The sequence below is a fragment of the Eurytemora carolleeae genome, unplaced genomic scaffold (assembly GCF_000591075.1).
Source record: "Eurytemora carolleeae unplaced genomic scaffold, Eaff_2.0 scaffold162, whole genome shotgun sequence".
NCBI classification, from domain to species: domain Eukaryota; kingdom Metazoa; phylum Arthropoda; class Copepoda; order Calanoida; family Temoridae; genus Eurytemora; species Eurytemora carolleeae.
In genome coordinates this window covers 1-22,351 of record NW_019396133.1, presented here as the reverse complement: position 1 = coordinate 22,351, position 22,351 = coordinate 1, and the positions used below count along the sequence as shown (strand labels likewise).

The following is a 22,351-nucleotide window of genomic DNA, read 5'->3' as shown; positions in this document are numbered from 1 at the left end:
AATGCGGATCCCGATCCCGGATCCGCACTGGAAAAAATGGATCCGGATCCAGGTTATTTCTTTAAAAACTGAATATTTTAAACAAAGCAGAATTTTTAAATATGTGTCATATTTTTTTCGCTTATTTTTATGCTAAAACTTGATGAACTATTCAGAAATCAGAAAATTTTTATACTCTCTCTTTTTTCAATAGTTCAGATTTGGGTTTTGGGAGTAAAATTATTCTTTTTGCAGTATTTGGTTGATATTTTGCCTGAAAAGAGACTATTTTGGATTCCGGTTTCCATTCTAAAGTGACTTGCAGTTGATCCTAATTTTTACTCAGATAAAGGTTTGAATGGTACCGTTGTGAAGCGGACATTGCACATCTTCAATCATGAAATTACGTGTTTAGTCCCTTTATAAGTGTAAAAAGAATCAATATCTGTATATTTGTACCACACATTTCTATGAAATAATAAAAGGGAGAATTCCAAAAAAAATGGTTGGGATAAGAAATACAGAGATTAAGAAGTTCTGTGTATTTTTTAGTTAATATTTGAGATTTGTATTTTGAAAGCAACATTGTTTTGAGAGACCATGGTCGATAATTATTCCGGATTCGGACCCAGGAAGCCAAAATGTTGCGGATCTAATGGATCCGGACCCATTGCACTGCTTTTATTATTTAATAAGCTTTATCATTGCTCCTGAAACCTAGCTCATGTTGAGATAATTTTTTCTCATGTTTTTTCGTATTAAAATTTGAAAATCACTCGTTGAAATGCTTTATGGCATTAGACAACTGAGACATTTTAATTCTCAGATCAGAACTTTTTATTGGATAGCGCAAACCTATTCCGCCTAAACTTTCACAGCGGAAATTTTTTTATCTTAAGCAATTAAGAGGTTAATCTGCGATTTTTTTACGCAATATATATTATTGGCAGAGTGTTTTATTGAGCTTTTGATTTGATCTGGACCTTAAGAGAACTCCTAAAAGTAGAACTTAATCTCACTGACTCTCAAGAGATTAACAATATTAAAGATCCGACCTCTGCATAAAAATTCAAATCCTAATATTTAAGTAGATTTTCAATATTTACTCGGGGATTCTTTTTCTAGAAAACCTTAATCTTCCTTTTATTATTGTTGTAAAATAAATTCTGCCATATTATTAATTGTTTGTATTTATTTTCATCTGTATCTAACTCCACAATATGTTTAGGAATGTAAACATTGTTCAGATTTCTATGTCGCTGTAAAAATGGGAGAAATGTTTGGTTGGGACGGCGAGTCCCCGGGCCGGCTAGCTGCGCCGGTCAAAACTGTGGAGGATAAATGGAAGCTGGTTCCAGCCTTTCTCAAGGTAGTCCCCAAACACTACAGTGTACATGGTACAGGGTACACTAGCTTGACTTTCGAGGATTTTTGTAAGTTACGATCAAGTGACCCCATTTTAAGAGATGTATGCCAAATTCACAATGGTACCCTTTAAACCTTTATCTGAGCAGTGAGCATTCATTTATCCTAGTTGGAAACATTAATTATTAATTTCCACGGTGGACCAAGGAATCTGAATGTCACTGTTTCAGAGAAATCGTAATTTAATATCAATTTTCAGACGGAAATACAAGGATAATTAATATTAATTTTCAGGCGGAAATACAGGGATAATTTAATATTAATTTTCAGACGGAAATACAGGGATAATTTAATATCAATTTTCAGACGGAAATACAGGGATAATTTAATGTTAATTTTCAGACGGAAATACTGGGATAATTTAATATCAATTTTCAGACGGAAATACAGGGATAATTTAATATTAATTTTCAGACGGAAATACAGGGATAATTTAATATTAATTTTCAGACGGAAATACAGGGATAATTTAATGTTAATTTTCAGACGGAAATACTGGGATAATTTAATATCAATTTTCAGACGGAAATACAGGGATAATTTAATATCAATTTTCAGACCTAAATACAGGGACAATTTAATATCAATTTTCAGACCTAAATACAGGGATAATTTAATATTAATTTTCAGACGGAAATACAGGGATAATTTAATATCAATTTTCAGACGGAAATACAGGGATAATTTAATATTAAATTTCAGACGGAAATACAGGGATAATTTAATCATTTTTTTTTTTTGGTTGAGACCAAGGATTAAATGGTATCTTTGTGACCCGAAAATGCCTCTCTTTAAATGAATATTCACTTGAGAAATCGTAGACAGTCCCTTTCATAGCTCTTTTTGTGGAAAGGGGGTTTATCATGCGAATGTGCCTTCAGGAATAATATCTATTTTTTGTTCTTATCATGATTTTACATCTACGGTGTACACTGTACACAGTACATAGTTCAGAAAGCTACAGGTATATATGGAAATAAATTGATCATTAATATTATTATACACAAAAAAGTCTGGAATTTAAAAAATGTCATCAACAATAGTTATTATGACTGCTTGCAATTAAGAAGATGATACTTCTAAGAACTAATTTGACCAAAGCTATTGTTTTTGTTTCAATTCTACAATGAATGTAATGTAAGATTGTATTATTGCTAAGTATGAGTCAAAGCTGAATTCAAATTGTTTGCTTAGTGGGAACTCGCCATGGGGTTTTGCTTTTCGCTTTTCCTTTTACTGTGTTCTAAACTAAAAAATAGAAACTAATATTTATGTCGTCAAGATCGATCCTTGATTTCTATAAAATCATTCGGTGATTTCTCAGTCTGCATGCTTAATTGATTGATTGACTGGGTGATTGAATGATCGGGCGATTTATGGATTGATTGATGAATTGATTGATGAATTGATTGATGAATTGATTGATGAATTGGTTGATGAATTGATTGATGAATTGATTGATGAATTGATTGATGAATTGATTGGTTGAATGATTGATTGATTGATTGATGTGTAGGTGAAGGGATTGGTTAAGCAGCATATAGACAGCTTTAACTACTTCGCTACTGAAGATATTCGGAATATTGTTCGGGTAAACGAGAAGGTATTATTATTATCATTATTATTATCAATCTATAAATATAAAGTTGTAATCTCTGTTTGTTTGTTTGTTGGTTGGTCCTTTCATAACTGAGCAACCTCTGGACCGATTTGTCTCAAATGGGGAAATCGGTAGACCCACAGGAATGTTCTTAGCTTGGTTTTAAGATTCTAAGTGGTCCACTTTTCTAGGAACAACATAGCTCAAATCTAAAATTTCCACAAAGCGCGGGTTAACGGTGGGACCAACTATGACATTCCAGGGCCACGCTGGGTTCCCAGTCTAGTTATTAATATGATTTTAATTACTGATATATGATTATTAAAATCATTTTCGTTAGATGAAGAGCGAAATTTCTATAAAACCCGTTTATTACAAATTTTAAGATCAAATAATCCCCCCAAAAAATGAAAATGTTTTATTTTTAATTTGTTAATGTTTACATCATTAGATTTATAGTGATGCCGACCCAATGTTCTACTTGAAATACCTGGATATTAGGTAAAATATATATTATTCAGGGGCGTATACGGGATTTATTCCAGACGGGGGAGGGGGGGGGCTTTTTAACTTATCATGGATGGGGTCAGCTTCCATAGCATCCACCTCTTCTTTGTATACGCTCCTGACCATATTTAGACCCCAATTTTCGTATTAATTAACACAACTTTTAAGTATGTCTATTGTTCTAAAAAGGTCTTTTTCAGTTCTTATTTAGTCTTAGTCAAAAACTTATATTCCTTTTTGTTAGGAACTTGATGAACTAAGTTATTTCATCTAAAAAAGTATTAGTTTATTAACTTGAAGGCAGAAATTTAAAGTTTTTTTTCAGTTCTTATTTAGTTTTAAACTTGTATTTAGTCTTAAACTTGTATTCCTTTTTGTTAGGAACTTGATGAACTAAGTTATTTCATCTAAAAAAGTATTAGTTTATTAACTTGAAGGCAGAAATTTAAAGTTTTTTTAAAAAGTTCTCCTTTCTTCTCGAAATGTCTCATTTGATTTAAATATTTGCAAAAATGTTCTGAGTTGGTTCTGTTGAAAACACATTATCCCGATCACTTGATCTCGATATCCACTGTGGACACTTTTAATTTGAGGATCTATAAAAAACTATACCTTTCCATCTCTTCATTTTAGTTATTCTGTAGATTAAATTAATCCGCGATCAAGATCAAGCATTGATATTGATATCCACAATACAAGAGTTACCAGCTCTAAACAGACTTTTCTTTATTGAATAAGATTATTTTTGACTTGAACTAAATATTTGTTAAGGGTTGGAGAACCGAATGTAGAAGAGGGATTCAATATTGTTCGTGCAACCTCCCCACACGACTGCAGGAATATATACATTGCAACATCTATCCAACATCATTCTTTTATCGAAAAATGGGTAAAATTCATTTGGTAGAAAATCAATTTTTTATTTTTTTTTCAGATTTCATGTGATTATGGGAGGAAATTATGTTTTTTTTTTATAAAGGCACTGTCGACAAAATATCAAATGAGCCTCCATGACAACAATTATATACCCGATTCACAACGTTACCCTTTAAATCTTTAACAAGGATAAAATTGTATTTTTTCTATCTATCTCGGAAAAAAGACAATTTCAAAGGTCTCCTACTTAGGCAAGCCCCAATTAATAATTTATCTATTTGCGGAGTAGAAAACAAGGATATCACCATCATTTTTTCTCTTTTAAAAGTATAAAGGGTTCCGTTTTAAAATTGCCCAATGACTCGCTAAATAGAAGTTTTGTTAGAAGCTAAGAATTGCAAGTATAAATAGATTACGAGATATAACCTACTCTGCACCTATCACAGTAGATATAGAGTACACTAGGGGACAACAGAGGGTTATACGGAACAATCTTACAATAGGTAAATTATTGTATTCTTAAAGATTCCGCTTTAATGTAGATTTTGTCTTATAAAGATTCTGCTTTAGTGATTTTGCTTCAGTTTATATTTCATCTTAGAAAGATTCTGCTGCAGTGTAGATTTTATCTTTTAAAGATTCAGCTGTAATGTAGATTTTATCTTTTAAAGATTCTGCTGTAATGTAGATTTTATCTTTTAAAGATTCAGCTGTAATGTAGAATTTATCTTTTAAAGATTCAGCTGTAGTGTATATTTTATCTTATAAAGATTCTGCTGTAGTGTAGATTTTATCTTATAAAGATTCAGCTGTAATGTAGATTTTATCTTATAAAGATTCTGCTGTAGTGTAGATTTTATCTTATAAAGATTCTGCTGCAGTGTAGATTTTATCTTATAAATATCTGCTGCAATGTCGATCTTATCTTATAAATATCGGCTGCAATGTCAATCTTATCTTAAAAATATTCTGCTGCAATGTAGATCTTATCAAGATTCTGCTGTGTGTAGATTTAATCTTGCTGAAATGAGTAAATATTGTGTTCACTGTTCAGGTCGAATGCCGATTATGCTTCGGAGTTCGAACTGTGTTTTGGCGGGAAAATCGGAAGCTGAACTCGCCAAGGAAATTTTCAATCTAGGAGACATGTTGTTTTGAAATGAATTATATCTTTTAAAAGGACTGTTAACGTCATTTTGCGGGGACCTATAATTAGAGACTGACATTCCTAGTATACAACAAATTTTTAAATTATATTTTGAGTAACAATGTGAAAAATATCGATGTTTGAAATCTTGAACGAGTTAAATTTTCTCAGTTTCTTTCTTTGCCTCCACTGTGCAAGTCACTTCTATGCAGAAAATGCAATAATGCATGAAAAAAAAAATTCTCAATTGGAAAGAGTTTGAGATGCTATCAAGTTAAGAACTATAAAACGTGTTACTGTTTATTAAAACTAGCATTCAGTATCATTAAAACAAGACAAAAACATTTAAGGAACATTTTTTACGTTCATAATTGATTGATTGATTATTAGTTAAATGAGTGCCCTCATGACCCAGGCGGTTATTTTGTAGTTCGAGGTCAGGAGAAGGTCATCCTCATTCAGGAACAGATGAGTAGAAACAGGTAGAACAAAGGGGGATAGGAGGTCATCCTCATCCAGGAACTGATGAGTAGAAACAGGTAGAACAAAAGGGGATCGGAGGTCATCCTCGTCCATGAACTGATGAGTAGAAACAGGTAGAACAAAGGGGGATCGGAGGTCATCCTCATCCAGGAACAGATGAGTAGAAAAGGTAGAACAAAGGGGATCGGAGGTCATCCTCATCCAGGAACAGATGAGTAGAAACAGGTAGAACAAAGGGGATCGGAGGTCATCCTCATCCAGGAACAGATGAGTAGAAACAGGTAGAACAAAGGGGATCGGAGGTCATCCTCATCCAGGAACAGATGAGTAGAAACTGGGAGAACAAGGAGTCCATTGGATCCGCATCTTTAAGCTCCCTGGATATAAGTGGCAAAATATCTTCAAAAAGCACAACAAATTTCCCTTTGACTAGTGAAATAATTGGTATAACTTCCATAATCTATTATTTTTTATTCATTTATTTCATTTATTCTAGAATGATCGTTGAGATGGATCGCACAGGATCGATTACCTGCCAGGTGACGAGTTCTACCCATGGAACTAAATCTCGAACCAACGTAACGACTAAGCATGGACGATACTACCTCAAGCAGAACCTTCTAGAGAAGGATGTCCCTGTAGCAATCATATTTAAGGTCAATATTTATTATTAAATAAGAATCGATTTAAGAGACTGTTCTCGTAATTTCAAGAGACTCTCCATTGTCCGAATCTCAACGGTACCCTGCAAAGCTTATCTGATCAAAAATGTATGAGATATTCATCATTTCTTCTTTGAAAAATGGTTATCTTCACATGTGGTTTCTCTATAAAGGGATGTTCACGTGAATTGTAATTGGATTAATCTTCTATTTAAAGAGGGGAATTTACTATTCACTACGATACCCTTTAATCCTTTATCTGATTAATAACGTGGAAGATGTTGCTTCAAAAGTGTTTAGATCTGACAATTTCCTCCATCTGTTTTCAAGTCAGAAATGCGCAGTTCACTAATTATTATTATTATTATCATCTATGTATCTAATCTAGGGTATGGGAGTAGTGAGTGACCAGGAGATAGTTCAGATGGTTGGAACTGAAGATAATATTATTATTATTATCTATGTATCTAATCTAGGGTATGGGAGTAGTGAGTGACCAGGAGATTGTTCAGATGGTTGGAACTGAAGATAATATTATGACAATGTTCTCAGCTAGCTTAGGTACGTTCTAAGAACAACTCAAATGTTGAGAATTTCCTAAATTTTAAAAATACTATCAGCTAAAATCATTGATTATTTCATTGATCTGATTCATTAAAAAATAATTCTCAAAATCATCCCTCCAAAATTAACAATCTATCAGGATTTAAAAGATTGAATTTGCGCTCTTGCTAAACAAATATGTGCTGTAAAATCGTCTGAAAGGTCTCAAGTAAATCCTAAAATATTTCTCTACAAAACTGCATTCTGAGCTCAATTACCATGTCTCACAAGACACTCATTTTAATAGTCAACCCTTGTTTTATGAAGTTGGAGCCGGCGCTCCTCCTCCGTTCGTTAAGTATCCAAGGATAATGCTTAATGTTTCCATTAGCCCGAAATAAGACTTACATAGAGGAGGATCACAGAAATATATATATATATATATATATCGAATTTTAACGATTAAATTTGAGCTTTTGCTGAACAAATATGCGCCGTAAAAACGTCTGAAAAGTCTTAAATGAACCCTTAAAAGGTCTAGCCAGACACTGCACTCCCTTAAATAATAATAATGATAATGAACTGTTCAGAGGAGTGTCACCGTGCCGGAGTATTCACCCAGGAGCAGGCGCTCAAGTTTATTGCCTCCAAAATGAAGCAGAAGAAATATTTCGGAGGCTCGAAAAAGTCTCCGACAGAGGATGCGCGGGAAATGTTGGCAAATACCGTTCTCGCGCATGTTCCAATCGTAAATTTTAATTTCAAGATGAAGGTGAACATTTTTAAATGTCGTTAAATGAATAAGAAAGTAAAAAAGCCTTGCCTTCGAAATTATTTTGACAACAATTGTTAAAGGTTGAGATCTACTTTGATTTCAAACAAGAATTTAACACACTTTAAAGGGACTGTATTCATAATTTGTAGTTACCCTTTATTTAAAAAGAGCATGCCCGATTTACAACGGCGTCGTTTAACTCTTTGTCTAAAAATCGAAGACAGAGTAATCCGTGTGTAAACAATGTTCATGCCATTCTTTAAATGAAAAGCTACTTGAATTTACGTCTATATCTCCATTCAAGTCCCCAAATTTTTATAGTTTTGCAGCTTTTCATAACTTATTCGAAGCCTTAAGATCTGAAAAGTTTCTTATACAGAGCGTCCCATATCATATTAGATTATCTACAATCTTTAACACCAAAATAAATCCATATACTCGAAAAACTTATCGTTTTTTGCAAGAAAATTCTTATATAAGCCTTATTTTATTTTTCAAACTGATTCATTCTAATTAAATTTTCTGATTAGTCCCGAAAATCGTAATTTAGACCCGTTCTCGGTCTAATATGATGTGGGACACCCTGTATTTCTGGTTTAGAACTGACAAAAACGGAAAACGTAAATCAATTCGTTTTTACTGTTTTCCCTAGTTTCTAACGGAAACAAAAGTCTAAACTTGTGTGCAGTGTAAATTCTGTTATATTCAGAATGTGCCTTGACGATTCTAATGTAAACTATGTATCAGTAAGACTAAGCATTGTAAGTTCTGTATCAGAACTATTCCATTCATAAAGCGTTGACTGCACTGCACTAGTGTAAGATATTGTACAATGTACATAAGATAAAGGTTGACTGCACTGCACTACTGTAAGATTTTGTACAATGTACATAAGATAAAGGTTGACTGCACTGCACTAGTGTAAGATTTTGTACAATGTACGTAAGATAAAGGTTGACTGCACTGCACTACTGTAAGATTTTGTACAATGTACATAAGATAAAGGTTGACTGCACTGCATTAGTGTAAGATTTTGTACAATGTACATAAGATAAAGGTTTACTGCACTGCACTAGTATAAGATATTAATGTACATAAGATAAAGGTTGCCTGCACTGCACTAGTATAAGATATTAATGTAGACATAAGATAAAGGTCGCCTGCACTGCACTAGTATAAGATATTAATGTACATAAGATAAAGGTTGACTGCACTGCACTAGTATAAGATATTAATGTACATAAGATAAAGGTTGACTGCACTGCATTAGTGTAAGATTTTGTACAATTTGCATAAAATATTGGTTGACTGCACTGCACTAGTGTAAGATTTTGTACAATGTACATAAGAAAATGGTTGACTGCACTGCACTACTGTAAGATTTTTTACAATGTACATAAGATAAAGGTCGACTGCACTGCACTAATGTAAGATTTTGTAAAATGTGTGCATAAGATAAAGGTTGACTGCACTGAACTAGAAAACTACAATGTACATGAGATAAAGGTTGACTGCACTGCACTAGTGTACGATATTGTACATAATGAAGGGTAGCCAACAAGGGAGGAGACTGTAAAACTGACCTGAAACTCTATTACCGTGTAGACCCAAAAGTTAAATTAAGATTATTAAATGATTTGTCAAAGAGAAAAAACAAGGTTGTAGTTGAAAGGAGTCTTGAATATACGGAAATATAAAGTATAGATTTCGTACAGTCGTCTCTGAAGTCTCTTCTTTAGTGGGTAACCCTTTACTATCTATATGACAGCGCAAACGAATGCATAAAGGTAATCGCCCCTCCCAGCCTTAGTAGGCTTTTGGGATTACTAATTGTAGAATGTTTCTAGTCAATGTACCTGGCTTTGATGATACGACGGGTAATAGAGGCCGAGGGGGATCCCGAGGCCATTGATGACAGAGACTATTATGGGAATAAGAGGATGGAACTTGCAGGTTATTCATTCATTTATTTATTAATCCTTCTTTCATTTATTCATCCTTCCTTCATTCATTTATTCATCCTTCCTTCATTTATTTAGTCAAACTTTCCTTTATTCATTTATATTCATCTTTCCTTCATTCATTTATTCATCCTTCATTCATTTGTTTAGTCAAACTTTCCTTTATTCATTTATATTCATCTTTCCTTCATTCATTTATTTATCCTTCCTTTCTTCATTTATTTATTTATTTTCCTAATTCATTCATTCATCCTTCCTTCCTTCCTTTCATTCATTCATATTTTCATTCATTTATTTTCATCCTTTCATTTTGAAATTTGAACAATTAAAATATGGATCCGGATCGTTATGAACATTTCTTTAAGATTAATTGATTTTTTTAAACAAATGATGAATTTTCAACTTGATTTTCTGAATTTTTTTGCTTTTTTTGCTAACACTCGGTGAAGTATTCAGATCCAAGGAACATTTTAATATTCTCTATTTCCAACAGTTCAGATTTGGGATTTGAGAGCAGAAGGTTCTTTTAACAGCTTTTGGTTGATATTTTGCCCCTTGCATCCGCATATTCTTCCGGATCCGGATCCAGGATGCCAAAATATTGCAACGGATTTGGATCCTAAGCAAGCACTGCTTTCATGTATCCTTCCTTTCATTCATCTTTCCTTTCATATTTTCTCTCAATCATACTTTCATTTAATCATTCATTTATTCATCTCTTGTATCATAAATTCGCTTTTTCATTTGATTCATTTTTGTTCGTACTTTTACATTTTAAGTTATTTTCTAAGAGATATTTTTATATTATATATATTGACTTTAACTTGATGAGTTAGAAACTTATGGATAGAGAAAGCTAGCTGAACTAGCACGCCTTGTTTAACTACTGGTTCATTTAGTCAGTCTCAAAGAATTATTCGAACTATTCATTTCTGTTCAACGACCTCTTTTAATAAAATCCTACTCGGACTTTCCTGAAGAGTAAATTTATACTATTCTATTATTCCCCCCCCCAAAAAAAAAAAAAANGGGAGCTCAAACAGATTGCAGATAAAAATATACCAAAGGTCAATCTCATTTTTTTTAGAATGCGTCCCAACGAAAATGACAATATATAAAGATTACACAGTAAAATATTAAAAACTAGGCTTTTATAATTTTAGCTTTAAACTGTTGCTCTTAAACTCGCCATTTTTTATAAGTTTTAGTCAAATTTTGCGGATTTTTCTGTTTTGATTGGCGCATTTTCAAAACTAATAAATGTCAACATTTTCGAAAAAGATTTTGATTCTTGACGGTCCATATACCTTCCCTGAATCCCTAGGGTCATATGACGTTTTGACGTTTATTGGACACATGTATGTAGGACATTGTGTAATAAAAACTAAAGGAATTAATATTTAGTATCATACTTTGTCGTCTCCAGGTTGTTTAAATGGAATGGAACACACTGTAATTTTATTCAAAAATTGTTAAATTAATCAATGTTTTCTTTAATGGATTAGGTGAAAGCTGCCCAGTTTGATATCGTCAAACATATTCGACAAGATATGATTACAGTAGGACTTGAGAATGCTATCTCTACTGGTAAGATATGATTGATTACAGTAGGACTTGAGAATGCAATCTCTACTGGTAAGATATAATTACAGTAGGACTAGAGAATACAATCTCTACTGGTAAGATATGATTGATTACAGTAGGACTTGAGAATGCATTCTCAACTGACAAGATATGATGACTAGAGACTGCAAATTCTACTGGTACGATATGATTGATTACAGTAAGACTAGAGAATGCAATCTCTACTGTGAAAATATGATTGATTACAGTATACTAGAGAATGCAATCTTTATTGGTAAGATATGATTGATTACAGTAGTACTAAAGAATGCAATCTCTATTGGTAAGATATAATTGATTACAGTAGGACTATCTATTTTGAGCCCGCGATAAAAAAAATTCGGGAAAATATGGCTCGGGCCTAAGCTGTCGTTGGGCCTTATTTACGGCTTGAGCTTTCGGATTCAAGCTGCATCTTATTTTCCACTGAGTTCAGTTTAAAAAAAACCGGTTTAATATTCTATTTGGCGGATTTTCATGATAAGAATTGGCGCATTCCGGGTTTTTATGAGAATTGGGCCTAACTCCTTAAGTCGAGCCGAAGATCTTGCAGCTGTCAATCATATGACTCAAACTGTCGTCAGAGTTGGGTCGAAGATTTGGTCTTACAGTCGGATTTAAGGAATTGCGGCTCGAACCGAAGTTTTTAAATCGTTGGCTCTGGTAAGATATGATTACATGGTTCAGCCGCTTTCCTTTTGGACATGTTCAAGCTGAAGAGAAGTGGTTAAACCACATCTATGTGGTTCAATCTTGTCTTGCTATTCATTAAATCTGGTGGACCTTGTTAAGGTCTGTTTATTAACTAATGATTAATTGCAAGGTGCCATATTAAACCAAACATTGATGATATCATTTTCCAAATTGTTATTATTGTAATACTATTTTTGTAAATGTAAGTCAAATTTTGATTGGATACTAAAATTTATTATCAGCAGAATTCTTATATCATTTCTATCTTAAGGAAACTGGACGATCAAAAGATTTCGGATGGAACGGCAAGGAGTAACTCAAGTTCTATCCAGATTATCATATATATCTGCTCTAGGCATGATGACAAGGTAACTAGTTCTATCCAGATTGTCCAATAAAAGGTAAGGTAAGGCCATTAGAGAATTTCGTACTCAGAATACACCAAATTCCGTAATATACAAGGAACACATTTTTGGTGGCTGTACAAATGTATATTGGTTGTTTGTAAATAATCGCAATCGAAACAGATGCTGTTCCTTCCATAAACTACATTGGTCGACAACTTGACGTCTCCTATATTGGTCGTCAAATGTACGGAGAAATATCTATCAGGTAAGAATTTAGCATGAGACATCTAGCGGCCAACATATCGTCCCCCAAAGTACGTGAACTACACGATCGACCACTTTCTATGGAGAGAACGGGCTCTGGACTTTAACCGAAACATTAAATTGAACCCAGTATTCAAACCTTAGTCGCAGTCCAGAGTTATATAGTTACACATATAAAGATAAAACGGAGAGAGGTAAATTAATTCATTATTTGAATATATTTATTAAAAAACCCTCTCCCCCTCTCATGTCAAAATTGAAAATTATTGTTTCAACAATCAACATATGTCATATTAAATTGAATGTAAACAGACCGCTAAACCAGTGTTTTGTTTGATCCAACCCAGTCCATTTCAGGACTTAGTCCTGGTTACTATATACTTTTAGTATTAGTTTTTTCCATATCTTTGCAGTGTTGTAGAATTTAGATACTTCAAACTATGAATTCTGTTAAATCAAATAATTTAAGTTTAAAATATTGTCCTCTACTATGAAGGACACAAGCACCCAAGAGCCCCTTGTAGATCCCAACGTCAATGCATGGGATGCAAGGAAGGCCTGGGAGCGGGAGTTTAGACTTCATCCCGAAGCTAACAGGGATGAGGTATGCTCCAGGATTTATGTCCAGGTTGGGAAGCTGCTCCATAGATTACAGGAGCGGGCTGACCAGCATACCTGGAATAGAGATGATAAATACATGATGGATGGATTAGCAAATATAGTAGGTCTACACTTCAGATTGGATAAACTAACTGAGGGAGCTACTAAGGGACCTAAGTTGTAAAGGAACCATGGCTGATCATTAAACCATCTAGTTATCTCTATCTAATATGATGTATACATTTATGATTATGTAAATAAATGTATTGACATTGTAGAAGATATGTTTATTACTTTGGGTGTTAATTATTGCACGAGCGAATAATTATATAAAAGTTTACTCTGCATGATAGAGATAGCCCGAAGTATAATATTGCCAGGTTGCAAAGATAACAGCATCGCATAAGGGTTAGGTCCGAGGAATGGAAATAACCCGATCTGCAATGTTGTCAGGTTGCAAAGATAATTGATCTAATACAAGTAGAATAACTTGAAGTGTGATCTTATCAAAGTTTGCTAATTTAAGTTTGCCAATTTATTGCACATTTTTAGTATTAAGAGAATACTACAGTTAGGTTTTGTATTAAATTTTATGGGTGATTTTAACAGAATTAAATAACATGTAATAGAATCTGAATACCCCTAGCATTATTCAAATTAATTACTATACAAATTGGCCCAACTTGTATTCAATCCATACCAAGATGGACTAGTCCAGGTGACTGTTTGTAGGTGACTTAGTCATTTTCCTAGACCTTGCCATGTTGGTACACTAGATTTGTGTCATTTACCAACTGTCTGTACAGTGTACATTAAGTAATTATTTAGAGTGAACTCTCAGTTTGAGAAGACGAGGAAGGTTAGTGGACCCAGATCTCTTCAACCCAGCCAGGAATATAATCAATATTATTTTTTTATGTAAACACTTTTTTATCAGTTTTAATTTATTTTTCAGTTGAAATTATTTCATAAAATAGAATCAAAAAGTCGAATAAATAAAATTTGGGGAATAGTACAGTAAAACCCTTAATAAGGAATAGATCGGAAGAATTTATCAAATGTCGTCACAATTTTTCAATGAGTTTTATACTATATTACGTAAATTTCAGTATTTGCGAAAAAAAATAATTAGCCATGAATATGCGGGAACAGTTTTAAAGAGTTCCATTTAATCATTTAATTAAAAAACTAAATATCTGCAGCATTCCATTATCAGAAAGTGAAGAATACGACATTTGATGAATTCTTTCGATGTATTCGTTGTTAAGGGTTTCACTGTATAAAAAAAAGCTTGATTTGCTTTTTTTTAATCATTACCACAGGAGTGAGGATTGGGGTAGAGTAATTCTTGAAAAAGTAATGTGTGCTATAATTCTGTGAAAAAGGCACAAAAAATCACAAAATCAATCTTAACATATGAATAACGAATACACAGTAAACATCGAATTTTAAAAGTGGAAAGAGAAGGGGAGTCATTAAACACCCTACTGCTGCAGAGTAAACTTCCATCTTTTTTTGTACAGTTAAGTTCAAATATAAAGAGACATCGGAAGAATTTATAAAAAATGTCGTATTCCTAACTTTCTAATAACTGAATGTTGCAAATATTTAGTTCTTTATTTAAATGATTATATGGAGCTCTTTAAAACCGTTCCCGCATATTCATGGCTATTTATTTATTTTTGAAATTACTGAAATTTTCATATAATAGTATAAAATCCATTGAAAAACTGTAAAGACGACATTTCATAAATTCTTTCAATTTCTCAAAGTCTTGGAGTAAACTGTAAGATGTTATTTTCTAAAGTTGATTGATATCATTGATTAGTGGGGTATGCTTTGTCCCAGTGATACTCCTGAAGGGGAGAGTTGTGGTTTAGTCAAGAATTTAGCTCTTATGACACATATCACTACAGAGGTATGATGTTTTATTGTTCATGATTCTGATATCAATCTATTTATACACTTACCATGCAACTGTTTGTTTGTTTGTTCACAAATAAAAAAACCCCAATCAGCTGATCCAAACAGGCCCAAATTTTGTGTCAGTCATCAAGCCCAACTAAAGAAAATTCTACTTCATAGGTAGAGGAGGGTCCAGTTGTTCGTCTAGCTCTTAATGCTGGAGTAGAAGATCTCCAACTTTTATCAGGCTAGTCTTCACTTTAAACCATTGATATTATATATATTTAAATAAATAGACCAGAAATCCATTCAAGATAATGCACAAATATGCAATTCCTACCATTTCAGCAATCGCCTGGCTTATGAAAATTGGTGGTAATGCTGGGCACTTAGTCTGAAGCTTGCTCATTATTATTATATTATTATCATTAACTATTTGTATCATTATTATCATCAATTATCTCTTGTTATTTTATCTTGATCATAGGTGAAGAGATATCTAACCCACGAATATTTACTGTATTCTTGAATGGAAACATACTGGGGGTTACCAGCCACTACAGGAAGCTCATTCGTACTTTTAGGTTAAATTTAATTTAATTTAAATACTTGAAATTTTTAACCTATTTGTAAATCCATATAAGTCCTCCATTTTAGAATACAGCCATTTCTTACTGCTTAAAGATGTCCATGATGGCTGCATTTTTGTTTTGTCCAAATAACTGTTCTTGAATTTGAATATACCTTTTTTTCAGACTTTTTTTTGATGATAAAATTATTTAGATTACTGAGGCGGAACGGAATATTAAACAGTTTTGTATCTATCTATCCTCATCTCAAGACTAGGTGTGTTCAGATCAGTTCAGATGGAGGAAGACTCTGCAGGTACCTGTTTTTTATGTAAAAAGAATAGTTTAAAATTTTTTTAGATTTACAAATTTTTCTGATGATTTTTTTACCATTATGCTTTTTTTGTTTAGACCGTACATTATTGTGAGAAGAGGGCGGTCACTTATCCAGCAGTCTCATATACAGGTACCTGTTAAGTTATAATACATACTGTACACTTTACACTTGTACAGTGAGTCTATAAGTCTGAGTCATTGTTGATCCAGAATTGACTTGAGCAAAAGCCATATCTGGTTAGAGCCAAAAATTTCTGACAACTGATTAATTACTGATTTAAACTATCTTCACAGTGTGTTCGTACATTTTTATTTGCATTGTATGGTGTACACATTCATTTTACAGTATACAGTATTCATGTAGTAGCTTATGTCTGTTGGTGGAGAGAAATTTTTCTAAAAACTTGTCGATTAATTAAACCGCACAAAATTTGTGGAGTGGAGTGGCTAGTGTATGAAATCAGTGTAAAATCTAGTTATAGCTTAAATATAGGTTGATTTTGGAACCCTTTTTTATATGAAATTTTTACAATAATTGTTTGCAGAATTCAATGAATATATTGCTTATTCTAGTCCGATCTGATCTGTTGATTTTACAGACCTTCGGTCGTTAAATATTTATTGTTCATATTTTCAAGGTACAACGATTTAATTTAGTTTTTTTTTAAATTTTAAAAAATTAAATGTTTTAAAAAATATCTGAGATCAATTTACCATATAGTTTCATATTTTACTTTGTCAGATAATTCTTGAAACCTAAAATGTGAAAACTATTTAAAAAAGTTATTTAAAAGTTAAAGGAGAATCTATAAACCCCAACAATCTCCTCTAATTCTCCATGCCAGCCTCATATCTTTCACCCTTATAGACTCACATGTATAATGTATTTTTGAATTTGAATTTTATCAAAATTTTAAAATTGAGTAGTGAATTTAATATTTGCAATTTTCTTTCTCATACTATACTTTAATTAGATATCTAGGCGCCATAAATATCAAATTATGTATTGCTTTAAATGCGCTAAAAAATCTACCTCTCTCCACGGAATTATTTATTTATTCTATTTATTCGTACACAATTATAATGGTACAATTTAAAATCAACGAGAAATGAGATATATAACATATAAAATATAGAATTAATATATAGTCGAAAACAATAAAATAAAATAAAAATAAAAACTTAGTTAGTTTTTACAAATATCATCAATAATTACATCTATTTCATCATAGTTAAATCCTTCTAAAACATTTTGATCTGACCAGATTAATAGTAAATCTTTTAACAGTAGAATTCTCCATGCATTTTCAGCCGGATTCGCCTAAATCATGTTTGACTTTACTATAGACTTGTTCAAGGACAGTTTATCTACATAGGTTTCATTTGCAATATTAGATAAATTCTTACATAATTTTGTTCTTTGGTCATTTTTGCATAAATCAAACAATAGTCGGATGCTGAGCTAGCTCTAGCTCCAAGTTATAAATGCTAGTGAGATAACTTTCTTGAAACCAATGTTTCCTTCCTCCTTGCTATCAGTCCCTGAGTCTTTTTCAAAAACGGTTTGAAAAGGCCTTAATCAAACTAGTTTTACTTTATCCCTTGTTACCCTCAATGATAAAACAATTCCATACAAAGAAAGATATTTTCTAGTTTTGGCCCATACTGCAGGTTAGGGTTTGACAACTTCCAAATAATAAGATCAAGGGACTAATCCATAAAAGACTAAGAAAATAATCAAAACACTTAAAATATAGTTTCAAGCAACCTGCCTTCTAATGAGTCTCTTTTATATATAGACCACAAGGGAAGTTTCAGATAGAAAAATTTAATATGTAATTGTAATAATTATATTGTCAAAATACATAAAAACTAATTCATGTTCAAACACATTCAGGTTTAGGATATCTCGGTAGTACCTGTCCTGGGACTGCTGCCAGGATGATTGCTTTTCTTCTTGTCTGCAAAATACCCAACAGTCCCTCCTGCATGATCCCAAAGGCGCTCTTTACTCATCTTAACCAGAGCACAGAGACATGATTGATTACATCATCTAACTCTTCTTGAAGTTGGTGAAGTTCTTCATGTTTTCCAGAAAATAGAACTTGGGTCTGTAATATTCTGCATAAGATAGATAACTGGAGACCAAGGAGTTATTGAACAAGGAGTATTCATCAGCATTGAACCGTTTCATTCCAGAAATCCCTTGGCAGGGTTGTCTACCACATAGTAGATCAACTTCTCCTTGCTGAGGATATTTCTGGTTGAATTCATTTGTCTTCTTTCCTTCCACCACACAGTAGAGCAGTTTATTACAGCCATCTGTAAACACTGTGCAATCATTTTCATTACATTTAAATGCCTTGGCAGCAGGTTCTAACAGCTCAACGGATATCTGATCCTTACACTTAGTCTGTATCCCTTTTCCAGTACAACAGAAACATGTTGCCCTTCTCCTTTTTATCCTTGGATTGAACAATGTTCTCTGGTCTATAGAATAATCCAACCTTCAGTTTTATCTCCTTTTCTTCAGTCTTAAACTTGAGGATTCTTGCAACAATAAAGGAATCCAAAGTGTTGAGGTTGTTTCTCTTGACTGATACAGACTTCCTTGTAGTTTGGCACTAGCATCTCAACACTAGCTTTACCAACATATCTTAGAAGAGGCTCATCGTCGCAAGTATTAAGACAGAATAGTTCTGTTGGATCTCCAGTTACTTCTAGAACATTATCAACTCCACTAGCAAACCAATGACATTGGCCATAGGTGTTTCCTTGTCATTATATATATAAACAAAGTTTAAACCATTGGTTCAGTATCCTCTGCACCAGAAACCAGCATTGAATTATCCCCAGGAACAATAATAAATCCGATCAATCGCAGCTTTTTTACATCCTTTTTTGATCCATTTAAAGTTTTCCTTCTTCCCCTTGGACTTGACCTGAGCTTTAGTTGAAGATTTCTTTGTTTCTTCAGCAGGTACACTTTCCCTAGGTTATCTTCCCCAACCATCTGTTCTTTAAATAAACTCTCAAATACAAGCCTAGTAGAATAGTAACCATGGCGGATTGTAGCTTATGTTTCTTGGACTTCTTTCTCTCTACTACACGCCTAGAGGACTTCATTACACTGGCTTTCTCATCCCCAGCAAGTTCACAAATCACAATTTCTCCTGATGAGAGGAGAATCCATGTACTTCATTTCGACAGCATCACAAGCCTGCTTGTAATTAAGGATCTCACTTTCAAGGAACTCCTTATGTTTAATAAAAGACTCATATGTGAACTCTGATATCTCTGGTTGGGCCCAGAAACCTTTGATCATCTGACAAAAGTTTTGAGAAAACATTTATTGTGTAATTGTGTAATTAAAACAAATGTGAAACATAAAATTCAAATATTGCCTGCTAAAGGTGTTAGAATTCTCGCAACAATTAATAGATCCAGAGTGTTAAGGTTATTCATCTTTACATAGTCAGACTTTCTGTAGTACTCAGGGTACAAATCCCCGACTACATTCTCCTTCACGGTTTCTTTTCCAAGTTTAACAGGTTTAGTTTTCATTATTGAGGATCCAGTACTCAGGTAAACTGTGTCCCCTACCTTAAGCTCTGCCTGATCTCAGGTTATCTCTGATCCTTTTTAGTTTTGGTTTGAGGAATAAACCTTTTGAACAGACATATCTTACAACCATTACCAAATACCCCTTTATTTACCAGCCTCTGCAGAATACTTGAACCTTCCAAGTTCAGCATCATACCATAATAAACAGAAACTTTTCCCAAGTTGGTGGAGTTGAACCCCCTAGTTTACTCCACTATGCAGGATCTGGCACTAGCATCTCAACACTAGCTTTACCAACAAACATAGCTTAGAAGAGGCTTATCGTCGCAAGTATCAAGACAGAATAGTTCTGCTGGATCTCCAGTTACTTCTAGAACATTATCAACTCCACTAGCAAACCAATAGATATGGGTCATAGGTTTTTCCTTGTCATTATTCATATAAATAATAGTTAAAACAAATGGTTCAGTATCCTCTGCACCAGGATCCAGCATTATATTATCACCAGGAACAATAATATCTCCCATCAATCTCAGCTTTTTTACATCCTTTTCCGATCCATTTAAAGTTATTCTTTTTTCCCTTGGAGTTGACCTGAGCTTTAGCTGAAGATTTCTTCATTTCTTTACAATGTTTAATATAAGTCTTCACTAACTTCCCTAGGTTCTATTCCTCAGCCATCTGTTCTTTAAATAAGCTCTCAAAAACAAGCCGAACTACTGGAGTAACCATGGCAGATTCGAACTTAGGTTTACGGGACTTTCTCTCTACAACAAGCTTTGAGGACTTCTTTGCAATGGCTTTCTGAACCCCAGCGAGTTCACAAATTCTCTTAATGAGAGGAGAATCCATGTACTTCATTTCAACAGCATCACAAGCCTGGTTGTAACTCAGGATCTGATTGTCCAGCAACTCCATGTGTTGTAATAACAGACTCAGATGTGAACTCTGATATCTCTGGTTGGGGCCCAAAAACCTTTGATCATCTAACATAAATATTAAGAAAACATTTATTCTTTCAAATAGTGTAATTAAAACAAATGTGAAACAAAAAATTCTAATATTACTTGCAAAAAGTTTTAGAATTTCAAAAATGCAATTAATGCCTTTACAGACATTTGACACAATCCAAATATTTTTCAGGCATTTCAAAACATTAAATATTAGGTTCACAGGTGTATATAGTAGAAACCAGACAAGTTTTCATTCTTTTCGTAATTTTTTCACTATTCAATAATTTTGATGTTTGCATTTTATCATAATTTTAATCATAATTGGGCAGGGTAAGTTATAACAATCCAATATTGGAGTTTCCGTACTGAAAGGATAATTACGGACACCGCTGCGCAATTCTCTCTTGGTGCAAAAGGGTTAATGGCCAGATCATGGTCTTGTGGATGGTCTATCTTGGACTACTTGACACTTGAACTAGAAACTCAATTTAATCAAAGGGTTCCTAAGATCCCCCTGTTCTTAAGAAAGCTAGATTTTATATCAGTTCTAGTAAGATTACTGGTGCTCAGACTGGTCCTGCACTCTGCACAGACCTATGTTTTCGAAAACTACAGAAGCTTAGATCTGGTTATAAGGTCTAGACTACCTGACAGATGTAGGAGGGCAGAAGGGCTAAGATTTGATCTTTACAAATTGATCGTGTCCTAGGGACAAGTAAATCTCTGTTTTTGATTGTACAAACATTTTTATTTTTACATATAATGTGAAGGTTTAATAAAATAAACTACTTAGTTTTTAAAAAACATGTAAACTATTTGAATAATGAAACTTTCCAATTCCCCCCCCCCTTTCAGAATATACATTCTAGGTGTTTTTAGGACCTAGTTGCTGGCAATCTTGTGTTCAAGGACCTGGTGAAGGGAGGGTTTCTGGAATACCTGGATGTGAATGAGGAGAATGATAGTAATATTGCTCTGTATGAAGCTGATATTGGACCCTCTACTACGCATCTAGAGATAGAACCCTTTACATTACTAGGTAGGGAGGGGGTATATAGGACCCTCTACCATTTATCTAAAGATAGAACTATTCACATAACTAGGGAGGGAGGGAGGGGGGATATAGGACCCTTTACCCTTCATCTTGAGAAAACACTTCAAATTACTAGGTAGGAAGGGAGGGATATAGGACCCACTACCTTTCATCTAAAGATAGAACCCTTCACAATACTTCACATTCTTTGTTATAAATTAGCATTGTAATACCTAATTTCAAAAGCCATAATAATGTCTGCTAGAGTTTATTTTATGAAAAGGGTAAAAGTCTGTAAACAAACATGTGGATATAATGTCTTCGCAAGATGAACAGTGAAGACGGACAAGTTTACTCTGTTTGTATAATGCAATTTTCTTGTTTTTCTAAGTACAACCAAATGCAGTCAAAACATAGACAAACAAAATGTGAACATAGCAGACGAAACTCTTACAAATTACAGCTTTCTCAGTATGTATCACTATACCAAATCAAAGAATTATCTA

At 33.4% G+C, this 22,351-nt stretch overlaps 1 protein-coding gene across 1 annotated transcript; it reads left to right on the top strand.

The window, feature by feature from the left end:
* Positions 1–461: 461 nt before the first annotated feature.
* LOC111695928 (DNA-directed RNA polymerase III subunit RPC2) lies at positions 462–21,981 on the top strand (the record flags this gene model as incomplete). Its single annotated transcript, XM_023465404.1, has 21 exons — positions 462–1,348; positions 2,921–3,007; positions 3,456–3,505; positions 4,283–4,348; positions 4,799–4,890; positions 5,442–5,512; positions 5,925–6,016; positions 6,514–6,673; positions 7,156–7,240; positions 7,813–7,994; positions 9,845–9,988; positions 10,975–11,025; positions 11,464–11,545; positions 12,546–12,642; positions 14,314–14,377; positions 15,314–15,403; positions 15,571–15,637; positions 15,878–15,974; positions 16,174–16,275; positions 16,371–16,425; positions 21,692–21,981. Coding segments are annotated over exons 1-21 (2,126 nt in total), but the record flags the coding sequence as incomplete, so codon positions are not given.
* Positions 21,982–22,351: the final 370 nt, after the last annotated feature.